Here is an 11,121-nt window from a genome sequence, read left to right on the forward strand (position 1 = left end):
CTATACCCATTTTACCTAAGAACATGCTTTTGAGCGGTAACATCTGTTTCCTCAATATATATGTAAATTTTTTAAAATAACAACAGCAGTGTAGAAAAAAGAAGCCTTTACCACCGAGTAAACCAAGAGAACTTTTGCTTAACTCTCACGGGGAAACAGCACTGCAAAGCCAATCTGGCAACAGCCCTGAGGTCCTGCCTGCCTGCCTTATCCATTGCCCAGAGCTTGGCCAAACCACGCAAACCACCAGCAAAGACTTATTGCTAGCGTGAAAGAGAAAAGAAGACACACTGGATTACCCCAGCTTCAAACGCAGGCACTCTGTGCTGTTGGACCCAGTTTCCCATCTGTACGTGGGCAGCTGGCAGTGTTGTGCACCAGCATCTCCAAGACCCATGGCAGTGTGTGGAGCTGCCAGCCCCTATCCCAAATTCAGTGCTGATGTCTACAAAAAGGCTCAACAACCTGTACTGTTGCACAGTGAGGAAAAACATGACAAACAGATAAGACCATAACCAAAATGCCAGAGTTTCCAAAAAGGCTGTGAACACCCCTTTTGTGGTGAGATCGATACTTGCAGGGCAGTTTAGCTCTGCTCTGCAGCGGGAAGTGGCACCTTTGCCACAACAGCCGGTTGAGTCAGGGGGCTTTGAATCAAGTCTTAAATACACAGGGTTTTCTCTGTAAAGTGACACTTTACTTTTCCTATTTTTCAATATAATCAGAAGCTCATTTCATGAGGTGTCTCATGGCAGCCCCCAACTATTTTAAAATAAACGTTTTCATTAAACAAGTGGATTTTGGTGTTAGGAAGTCAGTGACTTGAAAAGGCTTTTGTCAGAAGTTGGTGGAGGCCCTGGTAGGCTGTTCAAACATGGGAGGAATTTCTGCTGCATAATGAGTCCTTTGACTTTTAGAAAAATATTATTGTTTGAGTTTTCAGTGACTTGGAAGCAAAAGGACAACATAGCTCAAAAATATTTTTTAAAAATACACACGTGGTTATGTCATTCTAATTTTCCTCTCAGCCCATGTGTCTGCTTTTGCTATGGAATATTCCTTGTAAAAGAGTAAATAAATGCACTGCAAATAGCACTCAGGGCTGTAGTAACATCACCAGACTCAACAGTCGATGCAAAACTCAGAGAGTGTATGTCCCGACCCCTCTGAGCCCTCATATGCTCACTGAATTGAGGAGTACGGTAAAGATGTGTCTGTGGAGGAGATGTCCATGTCATGATGATCTTGATGGATAGATATGGAGGTGTTGATTATCTACTGCTGTGCTCCCTTGTAATGCCAGCCTGAGCATCACCCCACAGACTGGAAGGGCTGCAAGTAGCAGGTTCTCCATAGAGGCAATCCTTGGGCAAGTTTTGACTCTAATATATTTTGATCTTTGTACCTTCCCCTCCCGTAGTTCTAAGGACTATTTCCATGTCCATTTTGAATATTGCCTCTCAGATGCTATTAGCCTTTGTGAAGAACAGCTTGTGTCTCTCTGATAAAGACCTTCTCTGCCCAAGGCAGGCTATGCACCAGAATTAATAAGTGACTTTGCATAAGTGAGTGGATAAAAACAGTCACTGAAAAGAGTGTCCGGAGTTTCAAGGACTTCAATAACTTTCTATCTGGTTCAGGCTTGTGCCAGGTGCCTCAGACTGAAAGGACTCCCAGTGCCTGGTGTCACTAGCAAGTTCTCCTGAAGTCACCAGTGAGCTTCTTAGAGAAAAATAAGTTGTTTGCTCTTATTTGGACTGCAGATTGAATGTACCCAAAGCTCAAGGTTAATCTTGCTTATGAGCTAAGAATAGAAAATAACCGAGAAGAGAGTATTCGTCTTTTTTGAACTGAGTTGTACATTCTGTGTGCTGACATGTGGAGAAGGACTGATGAGCTAGTAGACACTGGAAAATATCCATCTCGGTCAGAATCAACTATGCATGTAATTTGGCCCAGGGAGAACATTTAGGTGAGGAAATTAAACTCTAGGCCTTCCTTTATAGCTCTTTTCCGAAAAAAATAAAACCTTTTTTTCCTAGTGTTTCTGAGGGTAGTTAATTTTTTTTTGCTATTTGAGTAGATATCCATCACAGCTGGCATTCCTTGAGTTAGTTTATATGGGAACAAAGAGAAGCCACAAGGCAGGAATACTGCATCTGAGCAAAAACTTCAGAGCAAACCTTTGCTTTGCTCTCTGGGCCAAGACGAGCTTGGTCACTCAGCAAGTCATTGCACTTTCCTGTTCTGCAGAAGAAACTCGAAGGGTGGATCATTTCCCCGCCTGCCATTGGCAAAGCATCTCTGCAGCTGTGTGAAGCTGAGCAAATCTCACCTCTTAGGACAAGAGTCATGAGTAGCCAGCTGCAAGTGGGGGGCCAGGCAGACTTCAAGTGCAAAGACACGAATGGCAGGTGGCAGTCTTTTCCTCCCCCTTCATCACTACCTCAGAACATGGCCATCCAACCCAGCACCCTGCACCTCCAGAAGCTGTTCTGCTGGCGTTTCACGCCAAAGAGTTTCCATGAGACCGTGTTTGTCACAGCCACTTTGACACCTAACTATCTTTTAGAACATGATCCATAGTATTTAATTGTAGTTTGAAATGGAGTCACCACTGTAGGCTTAATGTAGTTAAAGAGAATACTGCTCGCACTTAAAAAAAAAAAAAAGCAAATGTTAAATTTTGAAGAAATCCTTAGTAGCAGCTGGATTGCTGACTTCCTTTTTGCTGTTCAGAAGACTGCTCTTCTGGCAGAGAACTACATTTCAGCAGCTTGCCAAACAAGAATGTGACAGAAGGATAATATTTCACTCCTACCCTCAGCTACCCTTTACAGTAATGAGATGGTGATTAAGAGTCGGTTTATTTACCAGCAAGGCTCACAGTAAGTAGCATCTTTTCCTTGGACATGTGCTAGGTAGCTGTGTTTAGATCTACGATCCAGCTGCTTGGGGCCATCTCAGAAGGCTTCCTGTCTTCCTCTGGCCTCTTCTTTCATTGTCTAGGCAACCCTCCTTCCTGAAAGTAAGAACCAGAAGCCCATTTGCCAAAGCCAGTCCTAAATTCCCCACAGCCAGGACTCAAATTTTCTTTCCTCTGTGAGTATCCACCACTTTAACCTTCAGGAGCATACAGTGTTACTAAACCAATCGTTCTTTATGAAAGCAAAGAAACGTACAACCAGATAGCAGTATGAAGTTCTCTTCCCCTACTTCCTCCAGGTGTTTTGATGGATTTAAGTCAGAGCCCTCTGGAACATATAGAATACTTCTTTTTCCCCAAAACTACTTTTCAAGGCTCTGTTTTCCTCTCTAAAATGGCTGATGTGAAACCTCTTTCTTTTACAGGTGTTCAGTCATTTCCCTTTCTCCCGCCTTCAGATGAACCTTCCTGATCTACTGCAGTACCAGGGGATTGCAGTACTTCATCAGATACTTTACAATTTTGGTTAATACCAAGCTAGAATCTGAATTTGAAAGGTGGTGTTATTTTTGGTTTTGAGGGAGGAGGGGCAACTTGTGAAATAATCAGTTCTTCATTCAAGGGTACCTCAATTTTACGGGACAATTGACATGTAAGAACAACATATGTTCAGCCTCACGCCTGCATCCCAGCATCTGGATTTCTCAGCTCCATCTGGCATCTAATCAAAGAACAGAGCCTTACAAATTCAACTCAGAAAGCAAAATAGTTTTTATACATTTATGACAGCCATATAGAGATGTATTAATTCTGTTTGAAACCATTAATGTGTAAATACACAGGTCTCCCCAAGCAGCTGTAACAAGCACTATTGTTTTGATTAAGAAATTGTTAGCATCTGCATAAGTTGAAAAGAGAAAATTATACTGGACCTGGGAGGTGTCCTTTACAGCAGTAACATTTCAGACATGCTAAGGTTGACAAGCAAGCCTGATTGATCACTACCAAAACATGACACCAGCTGTGGAAGGATACCCCTCTATCTGCAGCCTGGGTAGTTCTACAGCTGTACGTTATGTTCTCAAGAAAGATGTGTATGTGCTAAAGCACATACATGATCAAGGCCTATGACCCTCTGATAACCCTGTGCTGTTTCTTACACATATATGTGTTTGAGATGCTCACTAGGTTGTTCTCTTTCTGGAATGAAAAGTGCCAGTAGTGTTTGTTTTTGTTACCCTCCTTCCCTCCTTTCCCTGTCCAGGCAGGAAGGCGCTAGCAGCTCTGCCTCATAGGTTGGCAGGAAATTTAAAACAGCAGCAAGCTGCTGCTCAGACCACCCCCAGACTTTTTTTTTCCCCATTGATGCAAGAGACTATTTAATTGGGGGCTGACTTGCCAAACTTACTCGTTGATGCTTACCAGTAGCTGCCTAACCACGAACTGATTTTTCCCTCTTTCCTCCTCCTTTGGACAAGCTCCCCACAATGAAGATGCTGCTGAGCCTGATTGCTCTGCTCTCTGCTGCCCTGTTAGCTGATGCAGCCCCTCCAACTTGCTATTCGAGGGTGTTGTCTCTGAGCAAAGAAATCACAGAGTCCTTTAAGGAGTTACAGACCTCCAAAGCTGTGGTGAGTCTACCTGAATACTGCTCCTGCAAAGGCGCTGCGGGTCACTTGCTTTTGGCAGAAGTTTCTCTCTAAACAAAATTGCAAAAAGTCTTTTCTCTTTCCTGCAGGACTCATGCGTGGAGGCGCTGCCCAGGCTGTACTTGGACATACATGTAAGTTTTCACGCTTCTTTCTTACTGCTCTGTAGTAAAAGCAGCTCATGGAAAGAGGACAACTCTTAATATTCTTACCCAGAAGAGTGGCTTGAAATTAATTTTTAAAAGCTTAATTAACTAGAGAGTTGGGTGATAAAAAAAAATCTCATTTTGAAATTTATTAAAATCCTTATGGAGCTTCTGAGATTTTACTTGTTTAAAAATTCAGAAGTGAGGAAATCAACATTTTGAAGTGATTACTATTTGTACATTACTGATTTGTTGTGACAGATCCTTTTCAGAAGTTAAATAAGTGCAACAAAACCCTGAATAAGTGTTTAAAAGAAGAAATGCAGAAAAAAAAAATTCTTCACTTAATAAATTGACTTCATTTTGTATGGTGAGTGGCTTCTGGCACTGCAGTTTTAATAAAAAGAAGTACAGGAATACCTTGCTGGCTTTTTTCTTTTTTAAATAGCCACTTGTTGAATCCAGAAAGAGAAAGTATGCCTGAGGATATGGAAGTGTGATACGGAGAAAAGACGACAGTAATCTCCCAGCAAATGCCTCCTGCACACATAGTTTATATCATAGCGTTCTGCCCTGGGACATCCGACATATTTTGTTTCTTTTCCCAGTGCTCAGCTGAGTAACTAAAAAGTAGAAAATAACAGACAAACCTAGAGATGTCTGACACATTTTGCCAGAGGCAACTACACTGTCAAGTTTTGCAAGTCAGGACCCTCCAGATCCCAGTTCCAGAGTTGACAGTGCCTCACTTCATTGCAAAGAGTGAGCAATGTGAGTCCAGTGCTTCAGTTTCCCTTGCTTTAAAACAAGAGCCAGGATATTATTTACCTGCTTCACAAGGATATTGTGAAATTAATGTTGGCTGTGTTTTATTTTGATAACACAAAGTCTGAGGTAAAAATTGCTCTGAAAATAAATCTTCCTGGTGTTCATAGAATTGCCTGTTGTACAGGAACAGAGGAATCATGTTTGTGAGATCTTGATAATCTGTTCACCAGCTAAATCAGGTGCTCTCTTAAAAGGGAGACAGTGCACCTCATGTAGGTAACTCCACCAACTACAGGAGCAAATTTGATTGTATTGGCACCCCTGCCTCCTAAACCATGTGAGAAGCTGGCAGACCAAAACTGTGTCTATACACTTTTCCAAGTGCTTACTTGGACCAAACATCTTTGTTATGAAATATTGATGGTGAATTTTCCTAACTGAAGTTTATATAGATTACACTTACATAGAGGTAGGAATTCAAGGTTCCCACAGAGGCAGTAAAAATTTTGTAAGTAGTGGACGAGAAACATAAATCTGTGTTTGTGCAGGGTTACACATACCTCTTTTGCATGCTTTGCAGAATTACTGTGTGTTGGCAAAACTCCGTGATTTTGTGGCCTACCCCAGATGTGAGAGAGTGCTTGAAGTGAGTGAGCTGAAGGAAAAAGCCCGGAGCCTGTACACCATCATGATCTCCTACTGCAGAAGGGTAAGTCAAGATGCACCAAGAGGGATATAGTGTCTGCTTCTAGCCCCCTCTGTCTCCACACTGTCCCCTGATGAGAAAAACTGGATCAGTGTCTGAGCTTCTCAACATTGTGAGATCTTCTGCCTTCCTCCTTGTAAATGTTAGCCTTCTGTTTTGTTTTTCCAGGACTTGGTGTTCCTCACTGATGACTGCAGCGCTCTGGAAAATCCTATTCTGCCTCCCATTGAGCCTTCCATCATTGAGAGCTAAAATGGAATCATCCCCAAAGCTGTACCTGAGAAATTTTCAAGGAGATGAAGAGTCAAAATACGTATATGCAGTCAACTACAACATTAACAACTAAGATCTTTTTCAAGCACACTAGCAATATTATCTCAGACCTACCCATTTTTCTCTGCCTTAGCAGGAAATGAACTGCATGCCTTGCATACCTACTGAGCTGCTGGGGAAACTATGGTTAGAAAGCATTTTTTCATTGGGCAAGGTATGATATTTCAGCTTAGCCAAATGTATAAAGTATGTTTTGTTTAAACATTAGACACTAGATTTTTTTTAACTCTTTTGTGAATAACTAGATTCATATATCAAAAATACATTAAGATCAATATTCTATCCTGACTTTGCAGTTCTTCTTTTATTAGATGGGCTTGGAAGGGACCACATTTGTTTTTCTTAAAGTGTTTGATAAGAAAAGTGTAACTCTGTACTGGAAGACATCTCCCTACATAGTTCATATACGTATGCTGATAGTTTTTGATGGCAGACTTGTAAGAATAGACGTGAAAGTAGCCTGTCTCTGTGGAAAACTAAATAAAAACAACCTCCTAATCCAAGTTGCTTGTGTTACATATTTTCAAGATTAATCCAAAAGGTGTCATTCTTACAAACTCACTTTTTGGGCACTTGCAAGTTGTTTTTCACAGCATAAGCCGTCTTTAGCTTTGTTTCCATAGCAATGCAAACTTTGCTGTGTCTGCATGATTTGACAATATGTAGGTTTCTACTGGGAGAATTTTTCCTCACTGTAAACAATTTCTCTGAGGAAATTAGTGGATTTTTAAAAAATACTCTTTCTGTTGTGAGAATGTAAGTTGTGAGACAGCGGCTCACAAAGCCCGTTAAATGTTTCATTAGATTGCTGTGCTTCTAAGACACAGCCCATATACCAAGCTACTGAGATTAATAAAATTTCTAGATAATAGTTCCGGAGTAATTTGTCCCTTCAGCATCTGCAGGATATGAGAGTTCCACATCTGGCAGCTCTTTGGTGCCAAGAAAGAAAGGATCTTCCCCGTATTCTTGGAAGTAGCTGCTACCACCCCAGAGTCCCATCCTTCCCTCTGTGCAAGTTGTTTCACCTTCTCCTATACAGTATTCACTGATGGTTCATCTGCAGCACAGCCAGCTCTGGTGACTTGGTCGGTGGTCTCACTATGTTTTATAAAAACCACATCTTCTGTAATCATGGGATTATGTGACAATCACAGCTCTTCTGTCATCCTCTCATTCCAGTGAATATCTGAAGGTATCAGGCAAAGTTATTGACAACTGTTATGGAAATAAGTGAATCATAACAATTCAAAGGAAAAAAAATGTATGGGGTTGGGGGGAGGAGATTTTTTTCTTTATTTTGGAATGACCCTATTCTGTAGAAACTATTAAGCTGATTTTAGCTGTAGAAAATTTGACTATCCCATTGAACCACAGAACAAGTTAACCCAGGAGAGATACAGTGATAAAAGCAAACAAGTGGTTTTCTTTTCAATTTGTTTCAAATCTAAGTGTAGATTCAAGGAAAGTACCCGTCAAACTTTGTACTTCTCTCCTGAAGACGAAGTCTTCACATGCTAGCTATACCAGTCCTCTAGATGAGCTTGTTCCCACAGGCAGCTCACAGCAGTTCCCATTCAGGTGTCTTTTCAGGCATCTTGTAGAGACAGTAGCAAGCTCAGCAGTTTGATCTAGCATCAGGCTGAACTCAAAAAAGCATAACAGCTCAGATAGACCTACTATCAGAAAAATCATTGCTTAGTTTGCTTTTTTGGATCATCCTCGTTCCAAGCCAGCAACCTCTGTACAAGATCCTGTACACTTCAAAGATACCAATACCATTTTTTCTGCCTCACCTGGATATACCCAACTCCTCACGCAGTAACCACATCCTGGAATAAGGGCACCTATTAGCATGCTTGCAGGGAGCCTGATAACCATATGGGGAGTGTGTAAGCCCTAGCAGCCCGCTGGTTCAAGGAGAAATGGAGGTGGAGTTGAACCATGTGCTGTCAGACTCTGCATTCAAGTCTTTCCTCCCTCTAACCAAGGGCTCAGCCACCGCCTGGGAAAGCACGTAGTGCTGGGATAACATCAAGGCCTATACACTTCCACACAAGTACCAAAACCACATCACAGCCCCTGCTTTTCATTCCTTTATACAAAGACAGCCATGGACGTACCTTGCAAGAAAGTGTGGTATGGTCATAACAGGCCATGGCGTCTGCAGAGCTAACCCAGGGACTGGGAAGTACGTGTGCTTGGAAACTGGCAGCAAAAGCTGTTAATTTTTGGCTATTTTTTCCACCTCCAGATGTCACAGGTTTTAAACACAGGTCTGTTGTAAAGCTTGCGTTGTGACTTGGCAAGCAAACTGCAGAGCAAGATACATTTCCTTTCCCATGGAAACGCACACAACTCTATCCCTAGAACTGGACCTTGGTTAAAGTCTGCACAGGTAACCATGACACTTCTGCCCCCTCTTCTCTCCTGTCACATGGACACACACTTTCTGAAATTGAGTATTTGATGAGGATTTTCTCATGGATCTTCTCATGACTCCTCTTTATCCTGCTTTGTTGAAGTCAATAAGCCTTCCCTAGTCCATTTTGATGGAACTCGTGGTCTTAACTCCAGATTACTCCCATAATGCTCCCATTCTTTCAACCACCTTCCAAATATATTTCTCCTGCTTTAGGCTGATTACAGGTAACCCAATTTCTTTAGAACAAAGTTTCTTGCAAGAAGTCTTTTGAATTGGAAATAAAGTATAAATCATTATTTATGTTTCTTTAGTTAGTAACTTTAGCCTTTTCATGACTGACAAGGACACACTCTATCTGCAATACACTCTCAGCAGGGTTACTTACTAACAGCTCCATTTGGTACTGTTGCATCCTACTTCTGCAGAGCCTGAGAAAAGCAACTAGATGCTTTGGGGACTGTACATACTTGAACGGACTTTAAAAGCCTATCCTCCATTTGCAGATGCTGTATATTTTATTCCCAGAATCAGATTTGTCTGGTCATTGGTGTGCTTTCACACCAAATGTATTCCCTGTGGTTTACACTGTGCTTCTCTTCACATCTCATAAGTCATTTTTAGTGGAAAGTGTGCTGAAAGCAAAGCTATGCTCTTTCAGTTCACAGTAACCTGCTGTCACTCAGACTGTCTTAATGAGATTTGTGATTAGATGAACTCTTTTTATGAACAGCATCTTTTTTCCAGGTTGTCACAGTCCAGGGGGAAAAAAAAAAAATACACTGATAAAGAAATCTAATCCACTTGTAGTTTGCTAAGAAATCACTCACTTCTCCTTTGCAGTAAGACAGTAAGTTTACAGATTTTTTTAATTTACCGTAATACCAGGTATATAAGGAGCAGTGGAGCCATTCATGCAGCTGGGCATTTATTCCTGTGACACTGCAGTTCATGCTCATTAGGGCCCCAGCCAACAGGGAGACCATGAAGGGATTAAGAAAGACATATTTGTTGTAATTTGTCAACTGGCATCTTGCCTAGTTAGTGCAGGATATTACTAAAAGCTCATCATTAAGAAACTGTACTCAGTTTGTGCAATCATTAGACAAGAATTGTAGAAAAACAAACCATCTGTTCTGTTGTCTTGCCTGTAGAAGAAGGGTTGTTGGAAGCAGCAGTCAATCCTAGGACTAGGTTTCCTTTTGCAGACTTTTCTCATCTGCAAGAAGCCTCATTAAAGAGCTGTCCTAGGACTGCTAGGCTCTCCCTCATATTATCTTATGGAATTCCAAGGCAGTCAAGATGGTAGGTCTTGGTGACTGTGTCTGCAAAACTATTTAAAAACATTAATTTCCAATTTTGCCAGAAATTTATATTCTGGATTTTACTAGAATCAGCTCCTTTCCCATCTCTTTTGTTCCAGTGTCAGTCACAAGGGTGTCTTTAAGTAGGGTCTCTGGTTACTTAACTTCTCGCACACTGTTTTTTAGTGAAACCAGGCTAGGGGTGAGGGCTAACAAATGTCTAATCTCTGACCACTACCCCAAGTCAAGAAAGACAGCAGCCTTCGAGCAGATAATTAGATCATCCAAAGTGTCGGGGTTCCACTGATGCTCCATGGGTAACATGTGACTCGGTACTAATTAACATGGTACAAATTAAATATGGTCTCATTAAATACTTAAAAAAAAAAAAAAAAAAAACCCTAAGTAAAGTATCATTAAATACTTAAAAAAAAAAAAGAAAAAAAACCTAAGTAAAGTACCATTGGAGAAGAATATGAACTTTTACGTTGCATACTTTCTGGAGCAGAGCGTTAGTTCGTCCAAACACCAGATTTGAGAGTGCCCATTTGTCTGTTGTACCTCTCCCTATGTATGTGGCTACCGTGGGCTGAGCTAACAGGATGCTGACAGAGATTTTCCAAAAATATGCTACAATGCTAAGGTCTTCTACAAACATTTAACCACTGTAGTTAGGAAGAAGAACCTCCTCAAAGATGTTTTGCAATAGAATGAAATATATTGACATTACTTCATTAATATTCAACCCTTACAGAAGAAAAAAAGACAAAGTCATATAACAAGAAAGAAACTCGAGACCTCCTAATGCATCCCTTGAGCCCAAGACTGGGCTATCCCAAGGCATTCCTGATACCAGCTTGACTGAAA

At 41.2% G+C, this 11,121-nt stretch overlaps 1 protein-coding gene across 1 annotated transcript; it reads left to right on the forward strand.

Moving 5' to 3' along the window:
- The first annotated feature begins 4,413 nt into the window (after nt 1-4,413).
- On the forward strand, nt 4,414-6,447 carry CYTL1 (cytokine-like 1). Its single transcript, XM_010072936.1, has 4 exons — nt 4,414-4,557; nt 4,665-4,709; nt 6,070-6,198; nt 6,364-6,447. The coding sequence occupies exons 1-4, from the start codon at nt 4,414-4,416 to the stop codon at nt 6,445-6,447; spliced, it is 402 nt and encodes a 133-aa protein (XP_010071238.1).
- Nucleotides 6,448-11,121: the final 4,674 nt, after the last annotated feature.

Source organism: Pterocles gutturalis, unplaced genomic scaffold (genome assembly GCF_000699245.1).
Source record: "Pterocles gutturalis isolate BGI_N339 unplaced genomic scaffold, ASM69924v1 scaffold44912, whole genome shotgun sequence".
NCBI lineage: Eukaryota > Metazoa > Chordata > Aves > Pterocliformes > Pteroclidae > Pterocles > Pterocles gutturalis.